Source organism: Lissotriton helveticus, chromosome 1_1, assembly GCF_964261635.1.
Source record: "Lissotriton helveticus chromosome 1_1, aLisHel1.1, whole genome shotgun sequence".
NCBI lineage: Eukaryota > Metazoa > Chordata > Amphibia > Caudata > Salamandridae > Lissotriton > Lissotriton helveticus.
This window is the reverse complement of record NC_136057.1, coordinates 1,039,895,761-1,039,920,510: the sequence shown is the minus strand read 5'-3', so window position 1 is coordinate 1,039,920,510 and position 24,750 is coordinate 1,039,895,761. Positions and strand designations below refer to the sequence as shown.

The following is a 24,750-nucleotide window of genomic DNA, read 5'->3' as shown; positions in this document are numbered from 1 at the left end:
CGCAACAATGGGCTAAGATTTTGTTCAGCATCTCGAACATAGAGAAGCATATCGTCAGCATATAACGAAATATGCAAAGGCCTCCCAGGGAAGTGTAGGGCCGAGTGGTCATGAGTCTGTCTGATAATACAGGCAAGGGGTTCTAGGACCAAAGCAAATATCAGTGGTGATAGCGGGCATCCTTGCCTTGTGCCTCTGGCTATGGGGAAAGGCTCAGAAACGTACCCATTCACCCTCACTCTCGCCTGTGGGTTCGTGTACAACAGTGTTACCCATGTGATGAACCTCGACGGAAATCCCATCCGCTCCAGAATCGCTAGAATATAAGACCATTCGATAGAGTCGAATGCTTTTGCAGCGTCAAGCATTACCGCCACCGCTTTAGTCTGTGAAGTAAGATAGTGGGACAGTGCAAACAATGTTCTAGTGTTATGGGAGGTGTCTCTCGTCGGGATGAACCCAGCTTGGTCCGGCAGGACCAAGTTCGTCATCAGGGGCTGCAGGCGGTCCGCTAGCAATTTTGCCAGGATCTTTGAGTCTACATTTAAAAGAGAGAGTGGACGATAGGAGTCACAGTCATCAGGTGTTTTACCCGGTTTTAGAAGGGTGATAATTACTGCCTCCCGTAGTGACGGGGGCAATGTCGCCTGGTCAAAGGCGGCCATGTACATTGCGACCAAATGCGGGGCAAGTAGGTCCACAAATTGCTTATAGAATTCACATGTATACCCATCAGGCCCAGGAGCCTTGCCGTTTGAGAGTGCATGGATTATGGCGGTCACCTCTTCAACAGTTATGGGTTGTGCTAAATATTCTCTTTGACCATCTGATAACCATGCAATGGTTATATCCTGTAAATAGCGCAATGTTTCCTGAGATGTCGCAGGCTGCTGTGAGGTGTACAGGTCTGAGTAGGTGTGAACAAAATTACGAAGTATGTCAGCAGCTTGTGTATGCAATTGACCGTTTTTGTCACGGATCTGTGTAAGTGTCTGCGCCCCCCTTTCCCCACATATTTTCCTCGCAAGAACTCTGCCAGGTCGCCCCCCCTCTCCAAATTGTCGAGCTTGCGGGCGTTTGGTGATGTATTTCAGTTCATCGTCTGCAAACTGTTGGTGTTCAGTAAGTGTCTGTTTAATCTCGCCTAGCAGATCCGCTCTACCTGTGCGTGCATGTTCCTGCTCCAGTGTCGCCAGTTTGTGTTCAAGTCTAGTGATCTGCGCCCTAATATCTTTCAGTATCCCAGCGTAGGTGCTGATACACACTCCTTGGAGTGTCGCCTTGAATGCTTCCCATAGGACACATGGGTCCTCAACTGAACCTTCATTTAAGCGGAAGTAGTCTACAATGGCATCCGACACAGCAGTGACATATGTTGGGTCTAGTAACGCACGGGCATCGAAACGCCAACTGAAAGGTGGAGGTGCATAGTGAGGAATCTGCAGAGTGAGCACCACCGGATTGTGGTCTGACAGTGTGCGGGGGAGTGTGGCTATCTTCGTGGCCCACAGTAGCGCATTATCTGTTCCTAACCAGAAATCAATCCTGGACCAACTCCCGCGCGCCATGTTGACGTGTGTTTCATCCGGTCTAGTTGGATTGCATACTCTCCAGATGTCTCTGAGCCTCCTGTCCTCTATAATGTCCCACAATTTCTCCCTGGCTTTCTTGTGAGGCTCAGTGGAGGCTGCCGAGCGGTCTTCCGCAGTCCGCAGCGTGACATTGAAATCGCCCCCCCAGACTATCGTAGTGTCACCAAATTCAAGCAAGCGATCCCAGAGTTCCTGGAAGAACTCAGGGGAGTCAGTGTTTGGGCCGTACACATTCACTATCGTTATCAGTTGCCCCCTTAACTTCCCTGATACAAGCACATATCGGCCATTTCTATCTATAATTGTGCGTTCAATTCTGAAGTCAGTGCCTTTCTTGACCAATATCATTACCCCTCTAGAGTACGAGGAATATGCCGCCTAAGTGCATGTCTCCGCCCATCGTGTTCCAATAGGTCTACGTAAGGTTGGATCTAAATGGGTCTCTTGTAGTAGCGCTATATCAATAAGATGTCTGTCCAAACATGCAAAAATCTGGCGCACCTTCTTGGGATTTGTGAGGCCTCGTACATTCCATGTTAGGAGATTCAAAGCATTACTATTCACAACGTCTGTTTGCATATTTCCCCATACAAGCCAGCATTTATCGATCCGCCCACTCCCAGCACAGTGTAACATAACAATTGAGCATTTGAGTTCGACCTAATAATACACATCCATAAGCGGCTTCCAGCAGTGCATCTCAATCGTCCCGGTTGTTTAAAACTCAACAAGCCCCAACTGACCCATGTCCCTCCCACTCCAGCAACCCAAATCTGCCGAAGCCATTTTACCCTGCAAACAACGAATAGCAACATAACTTGTCGGGGACCGCCCTAATAGAGGTCCGCCGGGGACGCATCACCCCATCCTAACTAAAGGACGTGGGCAGAACTAACATATGTAAACAGATCACATCTGGATAACAAGTAAATGTACATGAAGAAACATATCAGCCACTTATGGTGTCTGTGAAAGTTCCACATGCAATCAAATGAGACATCCAGAGCGCCAAAGGCGGTAGCAAAAGTGGCCGTTAGAAGTCAGTGAATTAGCTCATGTAGCCCTGCAGTACAATGCCTCCTGTCATGTAGGAGTAATCAGTTATTATCTCAAACATAGAAATCAACCCAGTTAGCAGGCAGTTGATTGGATATCACTGCGCCCTAACGATTCCCGTTCACTGCAGCAGACAATGTCACCAGGCCTTGTACGCAAAGTCTGGGCGCAAGATATCAATCTTCGTCGAGAGAAAACAGGGCCGTTGGCGCCAGCAGACGGTTAGTAGTTGGAAACAGAATACCCACTGAGCTTACCTCATTCTGAGTCTGTGTGTCTATCCTTGCGGTTTGACCGTTTACCTTTGTGTACCGTCGTCTTGATGAAGTCCATCGCAGCTTTGGGTGTTGACAGGAAGACTGGCTTGCCCTCCCAGGTGACTTTCAGCCTAGCGGGGTACAGCATGGTGTAAGGGATCTGCAGGTCACGAAGTTTGGCTTTGACCTCGTTGAATTCCTTGCGTGCTTGTTGTACTGCAAACGTGAAGTCTGGATAAAATTCCAGTTTGTTGCCTTGGTGCTGAATTTCACGCTATTTCACGTGCCATCCTCAATATAGCGTCTCTATCCCGGTAGTTGAGCACACGTGCTATGACGGGCCTTGGCGCCGCGCCTGGCTTGGGCTGTGGCGCTAGGGATCTGTGCGCTCGTTCGATAATGAAGATGGATGACAGGTTGTCGGCGCCAAACAAGTCTTTGCAAAGTTGCTCCACATATGGTTCCATACGGCCAGTGTTGGTGGATTCCGGCAGGCCCGCTATTCGTATGTTGTTACGTCTCGATCGGGCTTCCAACTCCTCAGACTTGGCCTTAATAACTTCCTGGACCTTCTCCATGCCTGCACACTTTGATGTTGTGGTGCGCGATTCGTCCTCTACCGCCGAGATTCTGGTCTCTGCAGTCTCCAACCTTTCGCCTTGTTTGTCAAGTTTCGCCGCCATGCTGTCGACTCTGCCTGTTAAGTGAGTTTCGGTTGTTTATTATCCGGTTTTCCCATGTTGTATGGCTCAGTGCACTCCGCAGGCTCGTCAGGATGTCACCCCCAGTCGGTGTGGTCCTGTGGTAGCGATAATACCAGTCAGGGAAGTGGCGTAAGCGCTGTGCAGCAATGTGTCGCCGTTCGTATGCCAGGAGCTCACCGCGTTTGAATGGCAGCTTCCCACGTTATATAACCCTCATAGGTCAGCTGTAGTGAGCAGGTCATATGCGTGCACCGGCCAAAGATCAGGGCAAACCGGTGGTAGCCTCATCGCAGCCTCGGTGGATCCACTCTATGCGCAGTAACGTTCAACGAGTAGGCGCCCACGTGCTCCCAGGGAAAAAGTCTGCCACATATATGTCGCATCCACAGCAGATATACAGCGCCAGTGTCAGTTGTACAACGCCAGTTGAGCCCAGTCTCATACCATGTCAATGACACTATCTGACGCACAACGGCAGCGGTGCGGGATCAATGGTAGTACGCAGGTTTCGCGCTTCTTTCGCTGTGTAGATCCATATGGCGGCATGTGTGTTTAAGCTGTGCAGAGTTCCACGGGTCATCACTGGGTGAACAGACTCTGTATCGGAATCATCACAGCTACTACGGGGAATCATTAGTCCATCTTGCCCACTAGAACATGGCAGAATGGACGATAGTGCAACCTCCAGTGTAACGTTATCTGTTGTGTACAGGCGCCGCCATCTTGCGCCGATTACGGACGCCGTATTGTAAAGAAGCGCTCTGCCGCAATGCAGGATGGAGGGCCCCACCGTCTATGGGGATAGTGGGCAGAGGATACTAGAGGCTTACCGGGGATGCGGTGTTATGAAGCGCCGTGTAGCGGGGATGAGTCGCTACCCGTCCTGTGCGGCCGCCATGTTTGCCGTGCGAGTCCCGTACAGACAACGGTATGTCCCCTTCTCATATGCAGCACCGCTATCGCAAAGACAGTTATCCACGGCCCCGCATCCCGTACCTTCAGTGCCGCCACAGCTTCAGTGCGTTCCGGGCCCCAGTCGATCGCAGCTCACCGCATCCGTTCCCGGCTGACCCGAGCTCCGCCCGCCATGTTGGAGCGCGTGGCCGGTGAGAACATCAGGCTGCATTCGGGGCATCCGCGGCACAGACGCTCTCCTTCCTCACACCGATTGTGCTCCTTATCTTCCCATGCATGGTGGCATGTTTTGTACCATGCTGCGATCTGTTTTATCCCATGTATTCGGCAATATAATGTTCCGCCCGGCGGAGCTGCTAAGCTAGGCAGCCATTCCGCAGTGCGCCCCCTAGCGACTCCATGGTTTTAATAACTTTAGCTAATCTCCCGGCCAAAATTCCAGAGAATATTTTAAGGTCAGAATTCAGAAGAGAGATAGGTCTATAAGACTCTATTTTTATGGGATCCTTGTTAGGTTTAGCTATTAAAGTAATAGTAGCCTCTAACCATGAGGGTGGAATACCCCCTCCTTGCTGATATATGTTGTTAAAAAGAGACAGCAAGTGGGGAAGAATCTCTTCTACATTATCCTTGTAGACCTCCGTTGGTAGACCATCTGGGCCTGGGGCTTTACTCCTACTCATCTTCTTTAACTGGACCCTGATTTCCCCTTCAGTAATCTCACCCGATAGTCTTTTTATCTGCCTCGCTCAATTGAGGTAGTACCCTCTGGCTCCACCACTTCTCCAATTCTTCTGTTCCAGTCCTTATATTTTCCTGATATAACTCTTCCATGAAACCCCTGGCTTCAGCCCTGATCTCTTCATCATTAGTCAACTGTTTTCCCGAGTTCCGTTGGGACAAGGTATTGATGTTGTTCCTAGTCCTGTCTGATCTGGCTCTCCACGATAGGAGTGCACCACACTTCTCCCCATATTCAAAGTTTTTAAGTTTGCTGGCCTCCCATCTATCATAAATCAACTTATCGGCTTTGGCTTTAAAACTCAATTGTAACTCTAGAAGTTCCTTTTCGAGTTCTGGGATCTTCTCTCTTTCACCTAAAGCTGCCTGCTGTAGTTCCTGCTCTTTCTTCTTAATAGAGTCCAGATCTTTAGCTTCTCTTTCTTTTATCTCTTTTCTTTTTTGTTTCATCTGGTATCCCAAAAAGCCTCTGAGAAAAGTCTTGAATGACTCCCAGACAGTTTGTTCTGTAGTCGAACCCGCATTAAATAGGAAGAACTCCACTATACTGCTCTTAATTTTAACTCCAATGTTATCTTCCAATAGGATGGTTCTATCTAAGGTCCATCTACGTTCATAAACAAAATTCTTGAAATTAATAGTTAGTTCTACAACCGAGTGGTCTGAAAGACCCACTGGGGTATGGGAAACTGAGGTCAAAACAGATTTAAAGATATGGTCTACCAGGAACCGGTCTATTCTTGAGAATTGCTTCTATTTTTTACTATAGAAAGAGTACTCTCTCAAGTCACCATTCTTGGCTCTCCAGGCATCCATCAAGTTGAAATCTTTTATTATATTCTTAAGAACTGAAAAAAACCTCTTAGGCGAGACATATTTTGCTCTGGAGGTACGATCTAGCTGACAATCTAAAACAAGATTAAAATCGCCCCCAAGAATGACAGGTGTTGTGCTCAAGATTAGAATCTTCTCAAGGTTTTGAAGAAAAATTTCGTTATCTTCATTTGGGCCGTAAAAAAAATGCAAATGTATAAGGTGAACCAGCAATCAGAAGGACCGCCACCAACCATCTCCCTGACTGGTCAGTGTCCCAGCTCTGTACACTAATTCCCTTGTTGGCCCTGATAATTATTGCTACTCCCCTAGAGATTCCCTTCTGCCTAGAGCATAGCACATCCTGTACCCAATGTTTTTTCTCAAAAACCCTCTTACACACTTCTGCCTCAAGATGAGTCTCCTGCAGCAAATATATACTAGCCTCTAAGTTCTTTAAAAAATCGCAAACCCTCTGCTGTTTCTCAAAACTTCCTATTCCGTTAAGGTTCCAGGAAATGATTTTACTACTAGTATGCAGGTTTACAGCCATAACCAAATATTACCAGCCAGCAACCCTCCCGGATAAATGCAACATCTGAGTCAGTGTATATTGTGTTTCTGTGGTTAAATGAGGACTTTTTATTCCTTTTTCCCCTTCCCTCCCCAACCCACTCATTCCCTCCCCCGAGGAACCCCCCCTTCATCTTAGGCATTGTCTCGCCTCTATGAAGCTCCCCGTCTTTCAACACCCTGTCTATCCTATCCTTTTCCATCTATTATATGTGATTAACTGTGTTTAAGAAGGAAAAAAAAAATCATTTTTTCCTTTTTTCCCTCCCCCTTTTTCCCTTTTCTTCTTTTTTTCCTCTTTTTTTAATGCTTTATATATGCAGTGTGATCCCCCCCTTTTTGTTCCCCTTCCAAAGAGAACTAATCATTACCTCTGGTATACAATGTTCATTTTCATTTAAGCAGTAAGTGCTAGCGAATGTCAGGTATATGGGCAGTAATGACACCCAAACCAGACTACTCCCTCATGTTCACCAACAGCTCATCTACTTCTTCTGGCAGGTTACAAGTGTACATTTTGTTATTCCACATGATTTTAAGCATAGCTGGAAACTTCATCTGAACTCGCGCCCCCAATGATCTAAGTTCAGGCATTCTTGAACCTAGTTCCCATTGTCTCTGAGCTGTTCGTCCTCCTATATCAGACCTGATTTGGTATGGATTGGCCCGATAGTGGAGAGAGGCGCTCGCCAAAGATCTGCTAAGTATCAGCTCCTTAACATTGTACGTCTGGAAATATACCAGAATTTTCCTGGGTGTAATCTGAAGGGGTCTCTATGGACTCTCTGTATTTCTGCTTCTAAATCTATATCTAAACGGTCTTTCAGAACACCCTCCCTAAGGAGTCTACAGACAAAGGCTTTAATATCCTCCACTTCTTCCCCCTCGGGTATCTTCAGTATGCGGAGATTGTTCCGCCGTGAGTGAGTCTCCAGCCGTTCCATGTCCATCATTAGAGCCCTGTTTTGCTTTTTTAAGGCACAAAGATCGGCGGAGTTCTCTGCCGTGGTGACTGAGAGGTTAGAGACCTTCTTTTCCAGAGTGGTCGTCCGAGTCCCTATTCCTTCCAATTTGTTTTCCAAAAGGTCAAACCTGTCATGTAATCTTTTCTGGTTTGCCTCCGAGATTTCGAACTTTTCAAGCAAGTCACCCCTCAATGACTGAAATAAAAGTCCTATTTTATCAAGCTCTGAGGGAGGGGTAGGAGTCTGAGCCGTATCCTTATCGGATCTGGCGTAAGTTTGAGAGGTTAAAGTAATTGTAGTGTCAGGCTGACTACACACTGGAGTTGCCTCCAACAATGTATGCTCTCCCAATAACGGATGGGATGACCCTGCACCTTCTGCTATCGGGATAATCGTGGAATCTTGATGGATTAGAGTATTCTCGGTCGCACTGTTGCAGCCACTCATCAGTATGTCTTTGTCTAGACTAACCGGACTCTCTAGACCTTCTAGATCCTCCTCAGCTTGTATTTCCGCTATAGGGGAGTACCTGTTCTCCAAGATTGGGGCAGATAAAGAAGGGGGGTCTGAGTTAACTGGGTTGACTGTGTATCTACTTCTACACCTACCCCCTCCTTCATGGAATTCATTTTCTCCATTACTTTAAAATAACTTTTGAGAGAGGGTGTGTTTTTTTGTGTTAAAGCCTGCTGGGGGGTTTGCTACTGTTACTCTTCTTAGCTCACCACTTCCTCTTGCTCTTATGTGGTGTAAGTGGTGAAGGTCTCACTTTTTCACCCAATTCCGCTGAGTCCAAAACCCCCTGCTGCTTTAGTTCTTGCTTAGACCTCAGTTGGTATCTGTTTCTTACCACCTCCCCTCTACTTTTAGACTGCTTAATGCCAATTAATTCTCTCTCTACGGTCCCTGAGAACACTGTTGCCAAGTTTGTTTCTGCCGGAGCTATGGTCTTGGAGCTTGCTTGACACTGGCTAAACAAAACTGGTGCTCCAGCTGACAGAACTGCCTCCATACGAACACTTCCTTTAACTGAGGTTAAATATTTAGTGGCAGAAAGGTGTCCCCAGCACACAGGGCCTCTAAAGTGATGCAGAAACGCTACTTTTGAGTGTTGCCACACTTGCCATTTCCAATTTGCACACCCTGAAACCCAAACCCCAGTCCCAGTTCCCGAACTTATCTTCTCTCTCTGGTTCCAGGAGACCGTGGAGACCATCACCAACACCTCCGCTGCTGTTCCCGGAACCTCTTCCAGAACAGCGTTTCTCCTGACGTGGATCGGCCCCGCCTTTTCCTCCAGGTGCTAGTTCGGTGTTACCATCTCCCCCGGGTCCTAACGCTGCCTCCGTCTCCGCCACTGCTCTGCTCGCCTCACTCGCCTCGCTCCCCTCAAGGTATCGTAAAAAATATGCAGGGAAAAACCAAGAAGAGAGAAAACTTGTTTTTTACCGTGTTACACCACTCGGTTTCCCGTATCGTCCGTTCTCACCGCAATGCTTCCGTAAGGGAACATCTGAGGCTGATTTTCGGTACTTTCAGACGGGGAGCTCCGCGACAGCCGTTAGCCTGCCGCCGCCATGTCCCTCTCAGGCCTCTCAGGCCACGCCCGCCGGTTCCAACAGAAAACAAGTCTTCAGGGACTGGCATGTTTCCAGAGATGTCAATTGGGTTAGCTTTGGGGAAAGAACATAGGCCCTGGGAACCTGATTGGCAGGGACCCAGGGCACACCAAGAAAAAGTGCATCAGTAGTCTGGCAAAAAGTAGGGGCGGGGGGGGGTTACTGCAGAAACCCACTTCCCTACAGTCTCCCCCTGGAGACCACTGTATTTTGTGCTTCTTATCTTATTGCAATTGAAGTATTGTTGTATATTTGTGTTGATCTGTCCGGGTAGGAACTATACCAGTGTTTTAGTGAGTGTTGTGTAATAAATAAATAGACTGATTTTGACATATACACTGCGTGGTTATTTTTCGTTTAACCTACATTACATGATTAAACTGGTAAAACAAGCTGCTTAACTCTCCTTCAAGATAAGCCTGAAGGCTGCTCTCCACAGCTACCTTGGTAGCTTGCTATGGTTATCAAAGACCACTAAAATTTCCAGAAGGGTTGTGTGAGAAAGTGGCTCTATATATACTGGGCCAGAATAAGGTACAGTGTATACAGTGTGTATAGAGTCCACAAACCCCACAGGTATAACGGAGGTTAAAGCCAGGTGTGACCTTACTCTCTAAAGTGGTAGCTTGGTCGAGCAGTAAGGCAGTACCAGAGGACAGTGTAAAGCATTTGTTGTACACACTGTCAGCAAAAGGTTTCACACACTCAGAGACTCAACTCCAGGCCAATTGTTTTTATATCAAAGATATAGATGTTTTATTTCTAGAACCAACAGGTATCAAAATATACTACTCTCAGTATGAGAGGTCTCAGATGAGTACCTTGCAGAAAGGCAATAAACTTTGTGAACACAATAGGTACAGGGATTGCAGTAGGCAACACAATTCTAAACACACTTTAGCATTGAGCTCAATGGGTTCTCCTCATATAAGTACAGTTGATTACTTTGTAGATTACTTTGGTAGGTCCAGGACTGGATCCTAGATTTAGTCCTGGGGTCTAAGCTGAAAACAGTTTGGTATAAACGTTTTAGTTATTGTAGTGATTTTTCAGGAATATAAAGCTGTTTTAAAAGTTCACACTTCGAAACTTTTCAATGAAAATCTGGCAATGTTATCCAATGGGAGAAAATTCAGGTTGCAGGTAAAGTACGATCTCGTTACTTTTGTAATCCAGAACTGGGCTACTAGGTCCAGCACTGGGGTCTCAACTTAAAACAGGTAAGTAATGACGTTTCAGTATTTCATATGATTTTTAAAGAATATTTAAAGTTTTCAAAAGTAGACAGTTAGAAGAAGTTTAATAGAAAAGCAGACAATAGGTTCCAATGGAGAAAATACAGGTTACTAGTAAACCCGCTAGGGATTACTTTTGCGGTTCAGTACTGGGCTGAAAGGTACAGCACTGGCTTCTCTCCTGATCACAGGTGAGTACTTTCGAATTCAGACTTTGGCTGATTTTATAGGAATATTTTCAGTTTTCAAAACTTCACACAAAATGTTCAAGTCAAAATGGGTCAATGTTATCCAATGGCAGGTAAGTGAATTACCGGTTTCCAGGTGAGTACTTGGTTGGTGAAGTCAGGGTTCTGGGCATAGACTCAGGGGTCCCCCAGGGTCAGGTAGGTACAGTTGGTTCACCCTCAGCGGCACAGGGGCGGCCGGGTGCAGAGGTAGTTAGGCCCAATGTTATCCAATAAGGGGCAGGGGGCCTCCGGTTGGTGGCTGCTGGCTAGCTGGCCACGCGTCTGTGGGAGCTGGGCTCCTGGTCACTTGCTCAGGGCAAAGGGGGAAGTAGGATAGGACAAAGGTGGCACGGCCAGCGGCACTCGGGCGGCTGGATGCAGGGTGCTTTTGAGCCTTCGGGTGCTCAATGTTATTCATTGGGAAAGGTAAAAGATGAACAAAGGCTGCAGGCTCGGGGACGGAGACTCTTCAGGGGCCACCACCACTTCGAGAGGTAAGTTGGGATCTTGGAGCACAGGTAGGTACCCCAAAGGAAGGCGCAGGGCGCCGGGTGCAGGGATGTGTTTGGGGGTCGGAAAAGCTTACCCTCAGCTGGTCGCGGTGGGTGGTGGGGGCCCTGGTTCTGAGTCTGCAGGCATCTTCTGGTTCGTCGAGGAGGGTCTTTGGGCACTGGACTTCGGGTCCCAGTCGCTGGGGGGACGTCCTCATTGTCTTGGATTACTCGGCCATGGGCCGGGCTCGGCGGGTGCAGAGTGGGCTGGTCCGGAGCTTCCTGGCTGGCACCAGGGGGGTTGTTGCAGCAGAGCCGCTGCTGATGGGAGTCCCAATCGTCGAGAGGGTCCAGGCAGGCAGGTCCTCTGGGTGTCCCAAGGTTGCTGTTTGCTGGAGTCGCGGGATTAGGCAGGAGCAGGTTCTAGGATCGACAGGCCGGTAGGGCTGGGGCCAAGTCAGTTGGGGTCGTCCTACTGTTAGCAGCTGCACGGCGGGTCGTCTTCTTCTTGATCTTCTTTTCTTATCGGGATCTGAGGAAGGAAGGTTCAGGGAGCCCCTAAATACTGAATTTAGGGGTGTTACAGGTAGGGCAAGGGCAGGGAACAATAGGTCCCTGTCCTGGGGTGGGTACACCCCCTAGCCTGCTCCTCTCCTGTGGGAGGGGGGCAGGAGCCTAGCTGTGATTGGGCAGGGCTCCCCATCTTCAATATGGCCGGAGCCCGGGGTCGTGCTTCACCTCGTCTCCCCCACCTTAGGGGTGGAGTTGGCACAGGCTGGCAACCCCCCCCCCCCACACACACACACCCCCCTCCATCCTGACGTAGTTTTTCCCGCCAGTCTTCCCGCCAGAGTGGGGGTCAGGGCTGGTGGGGGCCAGTTGCTGGGTACAGCAAATGGCCTAGAGAAGCTCACAGAGGCTGCAGGCCTTTTAAGCTTCCCCCTGCCAATCCTGGGGGAGGAGCCCTAGCACCTCGTCTAGGATGTGCATTGTTGCAGGCCCAGGAGAGCTCTCCACCCAGGGGTCCAGCAACATGTCTGCTGTGTGGCAGCGTAGGCAGCCTCTCAGTACAGACGTGGATTTTGGTTAGGTTTCAGGGGGCATCTCTGAGATGCCTTCTGTGGTGCATTTTTCATTAAATCCCATACTGGCATCAATGTGGATTTAATGTGCTGAGAAGTTTGATACCAAACTTGTCAGTCTTCAGTGTAGCCATTATGGTGCTGCGGAGTTCGTAATGTCGACCTCCCAGCACCATATACTCGTAATGGCATCACTGCACTTACAGTGCCCAGGAATGGCCCTGGGTACTGTAGGGGCACAGGGCTCATGCACCTGTGCCCACACCACTGGCATAGGGCACCCAGCTATAGGGGTGACTGAGGTATGTCAGGGCAGTGGGTTTGTGGGCATGGCACACAGGGATGTGTGTCATGTCAACTCTTTGTTTAGTTCTGTACTTAGGCACTCAGCCTGCAAAGGCAGTGTGTAGGTGCCAGGGTACAGGGCCCCTAAGGGTGGCACAATAAGTGCTGCAGTCCTTAGGGGTCTTTTCTGGTCACCATGCCCTGGGTACCTAAAGTACCATTTACTAGGGGCTGACAGGTGGCCAGAGATGCCAATTGGGTTTTAGTTTCAACACAGGCCCTGGGTACCTGGTTGGCAGGAGCTCAGGCCCACTCAGTCAAAGCACATCAGCAGTCGGAAACAAGTGGGGGCAAACCAGTGCAAGAAATATAGCACTTTCACACAGGTTGCCAGGATTAGTGCAAGGTGCATCACTTAAATCAGTGTGCACCATATACTAAGCCAGCCTCCAACGTAGGTATTCACCTGTTGGTAACAAATTGACCTTCTCTGAGGTTTTTCCCAGGGAAGTTACAAGGCTAAATATCCCATGGGAGATATCACAGTCGATACAGTTCAGTTACACTCGAAATACTTCAGTACAAAATGCTTTCAAAGTTGGCATTTCCTTGGTTCCTGCCCTGCTCGGCTTGTCATCGAATTCTTTACATCCCTATCTACATCAAATAGTATATAAAACAGTGGTTCCTTTTAAATCATTACATTATCATAATTCACAGGAAAAACTGAATGAATCAACCAAGATAATGAATACCGAAAAAATAACATTACACATAGTAATGATAAATTACCTTAGTTTCAATTAAAACGGAGATATTTGATTTCATAATGGTTTCAGTTTGAAAAACAAATTATCATGGTGCTACTAAACATTGCAAACTGTACTGCTTGTGAATTTAGAGTACGTTACAAAATAGAAGTAATACACAAGCAAATTAGTGTTGGCTGGTCACTGTCAAAGTTTGTAAAAGAGCATTATACATTTTTGTATTCTTCTCTTTGTATGAAAAAAAGGCACAGTCCAGAACCTAGAATTGGTGGACATTTCAGGGACAGGTAAATTACTTATGCAGGCTCTTTTTCAGGGCTACAGTTAACAGATATTTAGAGTAGCATCTTACAATATATATAAGGGGTGTTATCTGTTTCGTCAACAAGCGATAGCAATTAATATGTTAAAATAACAAATCAGGCCTTACCTACGTCATCTGACTCTGGTGAAATAAGTACTGGAAATATAAGAAAAAAAGAAAGAAAGGGTACAAAATATGTTTAACCTCCAGGTCACAAATAAACAAGAAAAGGTAAATATTCAAATAAAAACGAGGAGGAGTAAATCAAGCTTATATTATGCTAGAATATGGCCCTATACCACTTACCCAATCCGTGAACAGGGAAGTCGTGAAATCCATCACTACAGAGATCACAAATGGGAACGCTAAATAAAAAAATTTGAGCAGGTATGCAACAGGTGCTGAAAAGTGAATATGTGAGAACCCCAAGTGGTCGGCAGAATAGAGTGGCACACGAGCTGGCACAGGGCTCAGAATCAAGTGCAGCATGGCACACGCACAAGAACCCAAATAAATTAAGAATAAACATGGCAGCTGTGTGCACCACATTATAAAGAGAGTAAAACTGTTTAAAAATCGGGAGGTTATCAATTTGACCATTGTATTTACACCAATGTGAAAACACAGCTGAATGCTGTCGTAAAAAACAATGAGTAGGAAATAAGTTAGGTATTTAAAAGAGAGAATTCTAATGAAGAAGACTTACACTTAAACAGTACTGGAAATCAAAGACAAATGAAAATTAGTAGACACAAATAACAGTTTATCAACAAAATACAATAAATAATATTAAATTTTCAAGTGATGTGGGCCAATCAGTGCCCATTGTTCATATATTTAGTCCATAATTCACATATTGAACACAAGCCATCCATTTAAACTCCAGAATAGACATGATTGTTGATAGTTCACCTTACTGTGTATGTGCCATAATTTATTCCATAACATGCCAGCAACGTTTTGTGAATGTTTCATACTACGATCAAGTTCGCTTTCCACAAAAGTGAAGCCAATAGATGGTGCATTTCTTTGTTGTAATGAATTGGAACGTATTTTATTCTTTCATGCATATGGACTGTTGGTTGGCTCAGTACTCCAGACTCAACAAACAGGTACACCAGTCTTTGCATAACAATCTTGAATGAACTTCTGTACAGGATCCCATCTGGGAGAAAACAAATACATTGCCTCTATCAATAATATGTTAGCATGGTTATAGAACAGTTGCATTCAGTCCCGTTTTTTAATGAGGAAGTGTTAAAAAGATAGTCTCCAGCATGGCTTAGATTCTATAGATTTGCTTAATTAATGTACTCCAACTAAAGAAGTGCTGCTTGTGAACAACTTGGGAAAAACGCTCAGATAAAGCAGGTGGGTGTATTCTGACATCTAAGCCGGAACACACTTGTAATAGGACTGTCACATTTCCATCACTGCTGCTCTGCTTTCTGTTGCCACATTTCCACAACTCCTCTTGGTGAATCCAGCCTAGTCTACAGGTCTCATGACAGCAGATCCATGTGAGAGGTGAAATGGGGTTTAGTGTATATGTCTGCCTTATAGGCCAAATTTGTTTTGTCTTTACAGTTGATGAGGATAGCCTTCGATGAAGAAGTGGCATCAGAAAGTTCGGAAATTTTCCGGAAACATCTTCACAAATTACGTTATCCTCAGCACGTACAGGGAACTTTCGCTTTTACTGTGGGGCAGGTACCCATACAGACTCTGCAGCCAAAGCAGAAGGAGAAGAACCCATCCCTCAAGTAAGTCTTCCTTTCATTGGCTTTTCACTAAAGACTGGTATTTTATTGAAACTATTTTTGCCTCTTAATGCATCCTTTTGGATGCAAAGAATTTCCATCTTCCATTTGGTCTTATCCTTCGGTTTAAAATCTCTCATATTTAATCATTATATCAGTCTCATTGGGACCTAAAACCTACAAGGTGGAGTGCAATGTGGGTTAGATAAACTTATTTGTTTCTTTGAGTTATCCATCTTTGTACTGGACAATTATACTGCAGCCCATCCTTGGTTCATGTGACTTAAATATGGCCTTGCAGAAAGAGGGCCATGAGACTTTGGCCACAGGGCTGAGTATAGCTTCTTGCTCATGTTTCATGATATGCCTTGCCACTGCCACTGTGTGGGTAGATATTTTGATACTCTAAGCTCATGGAATGCACAGGTCAAAGGTCTGCTACATAGGGGGTTGAATGATATATATGAAATATTTAGGCATTCAAGTTGTCACATACATATAGGTCCTCTCACCTCGCATTCTGATTTCTAGAAGCCTGTCATCTTCTCTACATAGTTGCATGCAGAGCTTAATGCACAATTGTAATTGATGCCAAGTTTCAGACCATTCGTAAGGGATTCTATGTTCTTTGAACCAGGTGCGTGTTTCAAACCATTGGTCAATTTAACACACTATTCCTTACATTCTAGGCTATCATCTTAACCTACCACCTGCTCTTGCCATACGCCTTAATAAGTTGCCTGATGTTCAACGGTAGATGCTTGCTAGATTTAACGCCAGAGTCTTCCCATTGGTTTTTGTCATCAAGTCCTTTGAACAGCCTTATGAAGCAAAACTTCTGGGCTTGGCAGTGATGCATTTTGAGACCACTGAGTGTGTTTCTCTTGAGGTGTTATGTGACACCCAAGCATTAAGCTTTGCTTGAAGCTCTTATTGAGGAATATCCCTGATTTTCAAGAATAGTTTCCTTTGACAACATCTTCCTGTGTTTTGTCCAAAATGGCCTTCAGCATCTCATTGTCATTTTGAATGAGATGTCCTTGAGGGCTGTGACTTGGGCTTCACCCCAAATTGTTTTTCAGAGCCTCATGCTAGGCATCACCAGCATATGAAAGTTATTTCCAGCTCAGAATTTTCCTAGGCTCTCCTTCCTCTTAGATCGGATTCTACTCCATGCAAGATATTCGATTTTAGTTAATGTCAACAAACTTAAATTTTTAGTCCTTTTTTTACTGTTCTGTTTCTCATCTTCAGGACATTTAGTTAGAAAGTACTCATTCTTTTATTTACAGCAGGAGGCTGCCTTACTAGGAAGGGTGCAAGGAAATATCTCTTTTTGTATAGTCACCCCCAAGTTTTTCGACTGATGCTGCATTTTCTAGCATGGCATATGAATAGTTTTGGACCAGAATCTGACTAGTTGTACCTACACTCAGGAGGAGATTCCACTAGACCGCTCGTGAATTGGATGCAGGAGATCACAAGAGGAAGCACACGTGCTGTCGTCACATGCCACTGCTCTGCACAGTGAGGGTTGCGAGGTGGCCGATCTGGTTCACTGGCCCTCAGCCGTTGGTTGCTGGGAAGCGGCCGGCTAGACGCGGCGAATATCCCAGCGGCAAGTCGTCTCTGTTATGGGAAAGAACGGCATAGCTCTGACCTATAGTTTTACCCAGCACGGTGCAGAGTGACAGCAGTACGTGGTGAGGGCAGCTACGGGAGCCAGGGGTCCCTCCGAGTAGGCATAGAAGTGGGCAGCATTAGCCAGTGCAGTTTGCTCCTGTTGAGGGCCCGCTTACCACACTTCTCAGTCCACCTCCGGTCTTGGGCCTGTCTTGTGCCACCAACTGGGATTCCTGCCTTAACTCTGCCTAAACCATAGCCTTCTGCCAGGTGGATATTTGGCGGCCCTCATGTGGCTAAGTGTGGCATAGAAGTGTGGATTACCATTGCTATAACTACTCGCCCAGTCCTTTAATAGCTGTTGCTTGAGGACATATTAGCGGACAAGCTCCTTGTGTCCATTGTGAGAAAGTGCCCTCTTTTTGCATGGTTGCCCGCACTTTTTGCCAAACTGTTGATGTACTTTGACTGAGTGTGCCCTGGCTTCATGCCAACCAGGTGCCCAGAGCCTATGTTCTTTCCCTAAACTACATTAAGACAAAACCACCTTGGCGCTCTTTGGCCACGTCAGTCCCTTGTAAATGGTACCTTAGGTACCAGGGGCACTGGGGCCACGGAAGACCTCTAAGGGCTGCAGCACTTACTGTGCCACCCTCAGAGACACACACACACACACACACACTGCCATTGCAGGCTGCGTGTTTTGGTGCAGAACAAAGTGAAGAGCCGACATGGCACACATCCCTAGCTGGCTGCACTATTCTTGTGGTGAGGGTACAGATGCATGATCCCTGTACCCCTACAGTGTCTAAACCAATTCTTAGGGGGCGTGACCAAGATGGCGGTGTAGCAGGGAGTGATTCCAAGTCCCTCCTCTCCCGCTTTGTAAAAGCTTTGATTTTGCTCCTCTCCACTGCTGTTTTCTATGGTGTGCTGGGCCCGGTTCGTCTCCGTGTGCTTCCAGGCATCAGCGGAGGCGCTCCCGACTTTGTGGTTCGCCGGAGACCTGAGAGGTGGCGGCAGTGGCCTGGCGGCGAGCGGAGCTTGGGGGTTTCCTGCGGTGGTGCCCCGCGTTGAGACTGCGGCGGCTGTGAGTCTTGGCAGCGGCGACAGGCATCCGGATGGGGCACTGACGGCTGGGCAGTGTCGGAGCATGAGCTTTGTTGCTGGCTGCAGTGGTGAGTGGAGCGACGGAGATCGGCTGAGCAGCTATCGGCGCCCGGCGGCCATTTCACGCTTTGCAGTTGGGGTCCCTGGGCAGGCCCGCGACTCCCGTTCCTTGTACGGCGGTTGACGTGGAGGAGCCTGATGAGACGGCCCTTTAGCAGTGGAATTTTTGCCCTTGTGCCCCACTAGAATACCGTTTAGAGGCCCTTGCTGCTGGTGTGGCCTGAGAGTTGACTGACCCGGCCTATGTGGTGATCCGCCATTTTGTTGCACCTGGCGCTTCCCCCTGGATGTGTGAGGCCCCTGTGGAGCGGCGTTGGCGGACATGTGCTCCTTACAGAGAGAGGGTTTAAGACTATTGAGGAGTTGCAGGGGATTTGAGAGACACTTTGAGTTTTACGTACCCCGACACATACTCTACAACCACTAGGGAAGTGCCTTCGGTAGGACAGTGCCCATCGTGTTAGACCTGCAAGGTGCTGGGGGCCGGGTCCTGGCTCCTGCCGCCGACACTGTGGGCCGCTGTGGTCTCTTGCGGGCATGCTGAGCGGGGGCTCTATTTGTGAGCAGTCTTTCGCAGCAGCGCCCTCCTTCTTCCTGTGTCCCTTGGTAGGCCGCTGGGGACATTTTCTGCTGGGGTTCAGTGCCCATGGGACATGGTGTGCTCGGTGAAGCATGGCGGCGGCCCACCATAGAAAGGAGAAATCGCTGAAAGAAATGCTTCTCTAACAAACGGCGGCAGCATCTACGATGGGGAAGAAAGTGCAATCTCTAAGTGAGGGGGATGATGCTCCGGCCATGAAACCGTTTATGTTGGAACTGTTTGCGGCGATTAAGGGGGACATACAGGTGTTGTGGTTGGTATGGGGGAACGCGTGGCCACTTAGGAGGAACACGATGTGAGTCGGGAAGAAGATCTTAACCAACTTCAACCTGATATGATTACATTGCGCGACCAACATCTTGACCTGCAGGCCCATGCCGAGGATCTGAAAACCGGTCTCGGTTCAACAACGTGAGGATCTGAGGCGTGCCATGGAAGGAAGAGGGAGATGATCTGCGCGACTACCTAGGGGCAATGTTCCGTCAGGTAGTGGGGTAGTCGGACACCATGGACATTCAAATGGACCGCGTGCATAGAGTGGGCCTCCAAAAGGCCGTCAATTCTCCACCGCCAGACATCCTTGCGTGCATTCATGATTTTCATCTGAAGGAACGTATTGTGTGCAAGGCGAGGGAGGCACAACCCTTGCAGTTCACAGGACAGTCTCCTGCTATATACCAAGATTTGGCAGCTTCTACGTTGGTCAAGCGACACGAATTCAAGGTGGTGACGACGTCTCTTAGCAAAAAAGGAATCCCCTATGCATAGGGTCACCCCTTCCGAATCATTTTCAAACACAAAGGAAAGCTTCTTCAACTCCGCTCCCTGTCGGAGGCCGCTGGGATTCTCGGGCTGGAGGGTGCCAATACGTCGACACAGGATAACCAGTTGAGATCTCCAGGCCGCAGATGCTAGACAGAATGGCAGAAGGTTGGTAAAGGCGCCACATCACAGAAACCTGATCAATAATAATAATATTAATCCACATTTGTTAAACGCAAACAATCACCCGTAAGGGTCTCCAGGCGCCGGGGGCCGTCGGGAAGATTAAGCAAGCTATTGCCCAGAGTCACATGGTGCTGGGCTAATCTTCCGCCGGCGCCAGTAATCGAACTGTGATCCCCGGATTTCAGCGTCAGTCGCCCTGGCCGCGGCACCACACCTCACCGGAGCGGCGCAAGAAAAGGAACAGGGAGCAGTACTCACCTCGCTGTCGCAAGCAACGGATCGTCCGGACATACCATGAGTTACTCTAACGCTGATGAGGGGAGACACTTTGGGGGGCGGGGGATCGGAGGATTGCTCTGAACTCTGGTTGATGGCCTCTCTGCTGGCACGTAGGCAGGGTATTTACCCTCCTTGGGCTGACCAACTGCCTTGGGCCATGTCCCTCCAGGTCTTCTTTTTCTGACGGGCATTAGTCCGTTTTCATGTATGTTCTTCGAATTTTTGCATTGTTTTCTGCCTGGGGGGGAACGGGGGGGGAGGGGGTTGTTGTTTGGGTTATTTTTTGGGGGGCTCCGCACCAGCCACTGCTTTGGTATTGTAAATGGAATGTGTCAGGTATCTTATGCTTTGTACTCTGGCTTGGCCTTTTCATGACTCGGCTTGGCCCGTAGTTTGAGTTCCACAATTGGGATGGGTAGGGACCTTAAAATTGTAAGCCTCAATGTACGTGGCTTGAATAACCCAGTGAAGAGGGGAGCGGTCTTGTCCCTCTTGGAGAGTGTAGAGCACAGCTTTCCAAACTGTGTGGCGCGACACGTTAGTGTGTCGCGCCCCATGCGTAGGTGTGTCGCGCTTGTTAGGGCTGCAGGGAAGGGGGGGGTTTCCTAAAGCATGAATGCGCTGTTTATCTGCCCATTGACGTGCTGATGTTTCCTTTAGCGCATGTTTGGAGCTCAAGCTGTGGTTGTAATTACTGTAATCTCGGCAATAAGCATTTCACTTAGCCGAGAGGGTGGCGGGGCACTGTCTGCTGCAACACTGGCGATCTGTCGTGTTTGAGCCCTGGACAGGACCAACAGAAGAGGAGCTTAAGCCAGGCTGGTCATCTCAAAGATTTCCTCTTCACAGAAATAATGCCTTGGCCTTCGCTATTACAAGTTACGGGAGCAAATCCATATGTATTTGTGACGGTTTGGCATGAGTAAGTCTTAGTTTCTCATTTACATACCATTTGCATGTTTACTACCGAGCTTTCTTATCTTGAGCTGGGATGCTTGACATTTAACGGATTGGTGAGAAGTGATCTCATTAGAAACCGGCACCAGACGCGTACAGCACTTAGCTTCAGTTACAGCTTGCTTTTTCATTTTTGTTAAGAATAGAACTTTTATGTAAAAAGAAACATTCTGAACTGAAGGCAAATGAGGTCAGTTTTAAGTAGTATCTGCCTTTTCCCAATGAAGCAATATTTAAATGTCAAATTTCGTTCCCTGGCTGCCCAACTTTAAAGTGAGTAAGCCCAGTTATACATGACCCAGACGTCAGAAGTTGAATAGTTTTAGTCTGCTATCTAATTTGAGTGCTGTATTTTGGACTTTTTTTGTTAAATGTGACTGGTTGGTCGGGCTACTGTGACATGGTGTGAAACAGTGGCTAAAGGGAAACAATATATCTGCTGTGAGATCACATGTGAATCTCATCCTCTCTTGCTTCCTGTTTTATATTATCAGTAGGATTTAAGACATAACATTCTACCATCTGAGATCGTCCTACTTCCTCATTCTACCCCTGACCTATGACCTCTCTTGTCACATATTCTTGTGCATTGGAACAGGAACACAGTCAAGCCCTTGTATCTATATGTCCCAAACATCCATTATGCTTTTTGTTACGAAGTAGATGTACAGATTATAATGTCTTTGGACTTTTTTCACTTTTTCATCCAAGTTCGATCCCACAGCTTTTTTTCCATCAATTCCTTGAGCCACGAAGCCCCGTTTTTCATCAGGGCACTTTTGGACTATTTGGGTACGATTCTAAATTGGACAGCTTCACAGTATTTTAACAAGTCAGTCCCACTCCTCCTGGACTTTTCCTGGCATTAGTGTTTTCCTGGACAACCTTAGCCACCTCTTCAAATGTTACCATTAAACTGGAGAAATCAGGTGATCTGGAACTTTTGGTTTTAATTCCAACTCTGGCACTTGACTTTAAAATGTGTGATTCTGGGCAAATGAGTTGACCTCACTGTGCATAAAATTGTAAATATGTGTGGAATGTATCATGATTGTAAATATATAATATGTAATATCACAAATATGCAAATCTCCTGTTCATGCTCTGTTACGAACCATGTGGGTTTTCTTCAGATCCATACAAAACATACGTACATTATTTGGGGTTGTGTGTGTGTGTGGTTGTGTGTGTGTGTGGTTGTGTGTGTGTGGGGTTGTGTGTGTGTGTGGGGTTGTGTGTGTGTGTGGGGTTGTGTGTGTGTGTGGGGTTGTGTGTGTGTGGGGTTGTGTGTGGGCTTGTGTGTGTGTGGGTGTGTGTGTTGGGGTTGTGTGTGTGGGGGGGTTGTGTGTGGGTTGTCTGTGTGTGGGGTTGTGTTTGAGGTTGTGTGTGGGGGGAGGTGTGTGGGGGGGGGGTTGCGTGTGGGGTTGTGTGTGGGGTTGTCTGTGTGTGTGTGTGGGGGGTTGTCTGTGTGTGGGGTTGTGTGTGGGGGAGGTGTGTGTGTGTGTGTGGGGATGTGTGTGTGGGGATGTGTGTGTGGGGTTGTGTGTGTGGGGGGTTGTTTGTGTGTGGGGTTCTGTGGGGGTTGTGTCTGGGTGGGTGTGTGGGGGTGGGTGTGTGTGGGTGGGTGGGTGTGTGTGGGTGGGTGTTAGTGGGCTTGTGTGTGGGTGTGTGTTGGGGTTGTGTGTGTGTGGGGGGTTGTGTGTGGGGTTGTCTGTGTGTGGGGTTGTGTTTGGGGTTGTGTGTGTGGGGGGAGGTGTGTGTGTGTGGGGATGTGTCTGGGGGTTGCGTGTGGGGTTGTCTGTGTGTGTGGAGTTGTCTGTGTGTGGGGTGTGTGGGGGAGAGAGGTGTGTGTGTGTGTGTGGGGATGTGTGTGTGGGGATGTGTGTGTGTGGGGATGTGTGTGTGGGGTTGTGTGTGTGGGGTTGTGTTTCTGGGGGTTGTTTGTGTGTGGGGTTCTGTGGGGGTTGTCTGGGTATGTGTGGGGGTGGGTGTTAGTGGGGTTGTGTGTGTGGGGTTGTGTGTGTGTGTGTGTGGTTGTGTGTGTGGTTGTGTGTGTGTGTGCGGGGTTGTATGTGTGTGTGGGGTTGTGTGTGGTTCGGGCTAGCACGCTGCGCTCGCTCGCGTTACCGTGTCCCTGATTTTTTTTTTCACAAAAAGGTGTGTCACCAACATGAAAAGTTTGGAAAGCTGTGGTGTAGAGGGTGACCTATGTCTCTTACAGGAGCCCCATCTCCTCTCCAAAGATGTACCACGGATGCGTGACAGACGATTCCCTCAGCAGTTTTGCTCCTCCGGGCCGTCCAAGCAGAATGGGGTGGCTACCTTACTTGGGGCCCGCTTTCCTGGCAAGGTAGTTGCATCTGTTGCGGAAATCGCTTATTGGCTATTAGAATACTCTGTGGAGACATTCACTTTACTGTAGCTACACTCTATGCTCCAAATACACAGCAAGAGACTTTTCTTCTGTCCGCTTTTGCAGATGTCCTCACTTCTCCAGATGCAGCACTTTTAATAAGGGGGGATTTCAATCTTGTTATGGACTCGAGACTTGATAGATCAGGGCAGTGCACGCATCAAGCAGGGGCCCTCTCCGACAAGGGGGTTGATTGGCTGAGGGTCAATGGGTTGATTGACGTTTGGCGTGCTCACCATTCCTGCGGAGCGTGATTATACGTACTACACTGCGGCACACAAAACCTATGCATGTTTGGACCATTTCCGCTCCTCGGCATCCCTGTTCCCTCAGCTTCACACTACTACGGTAGAACCTCGCTCCCTCTCTGATCATGCTCTTATCGCCACATACCTCCCAATCTAGCAGTTGTGCATCTTTCCCCCTAGTTGGCAACTCCATGAGTCTCTGCTACATTCGGATGAGAACCTGCAGCGCCTTAAGCTGGTAATCAAGGATTATCTAGTACTTAAAGACGTGGGCTCCGGATTTCTGTCTTCTGTATGGGAGGCGCTAAAATTAGTGGGTAGGGGGGAACTCGTAGCTATCTCGGCGGCCCATGACAACCTCCGTAAAGAGAAGCGTGGGGCGTTGGAAGAGGAGGTCCTAGAGCTTGAATCAATTTATAAACGCAGAGGGGCGCCTCAGGTTTGAAGGGAATTAGAAAAGCGCTGTTGCATGCTTAAACACTTAGATTTAGATCAAGCGGAATATGCCCTTTTACGACTGAGGGCACAGACGCAGAACTCGCTGTTCTCTTCCAGGGGATACTCATCAAAGTCAGAAGCACTGAATAGTCCCACCCACGTGCTGGACCACGGAGCAATAGCCAATAATATGCATATATATATATATATACATACTAGCAGCCCACCCCAGCGTTGCCTGGGGCAGAAGGGGGCTGAGGGCAGCATTTCCGGATTGCGGCAGCGTTGCCCGGGGCAGAAGGGGGCTGGGGGCAACATTTCAGGCTTGGGTGCACCCCCGCCCGCCCTGACATTGCCCAGACCGCCTCCCGCCTCGCCTTTGCCTTACCTGAGCCGCCGCTCTTCCCCGCGCTCCGGATTTCACCGCCACTCCTCGCTGCTAGTCACCGCTCCTCCCCGCCTGTCGTCATCACGCAAGTTGCATACATCGCTAGGTCGCGGCCAGCGCTACATCGCGGCCGGCGCTACTTTTAGGGGACTACTTTGTTTTTAAAGTTTAATTTTTTAATTTACGTTTTTTTATTTTATGCAGCCTATATCCATCTACACACCTTGAGGATTACAACAATGTATTGGGTGTGTGGATTGGCGCTGTGGTTCCCGAGTTTACCTTGCCAAAAG

At 48.0% G+C, this 24,750-nt stretch overlaps 1 protein-coding gene across 2 annotated transcripts in view; it reads left to right on the top strand.

The window, feature by feature from the left end:
* SBF1 (SET binding factor 1) overlaps positions 1 to 24,750 on the top strand; it is a 1,592,200-nt gene that overhangs the window by 966,130 nt on the left and 601,320 nt on the right. For both annotated transcript variants that reach the window (XM_078677863.1, XM_078677862.1), the window contains one exon: positions 15,220 to 15,395. In XM_078677863.1, coding sequence (XP_078533989.1) covers positions 15,220 to 15,395 — 176 coding nt within the window. The remainder of the gene's footprint in view (positions 1 to 15,219; positions 15,396 to 24,750) is intronic.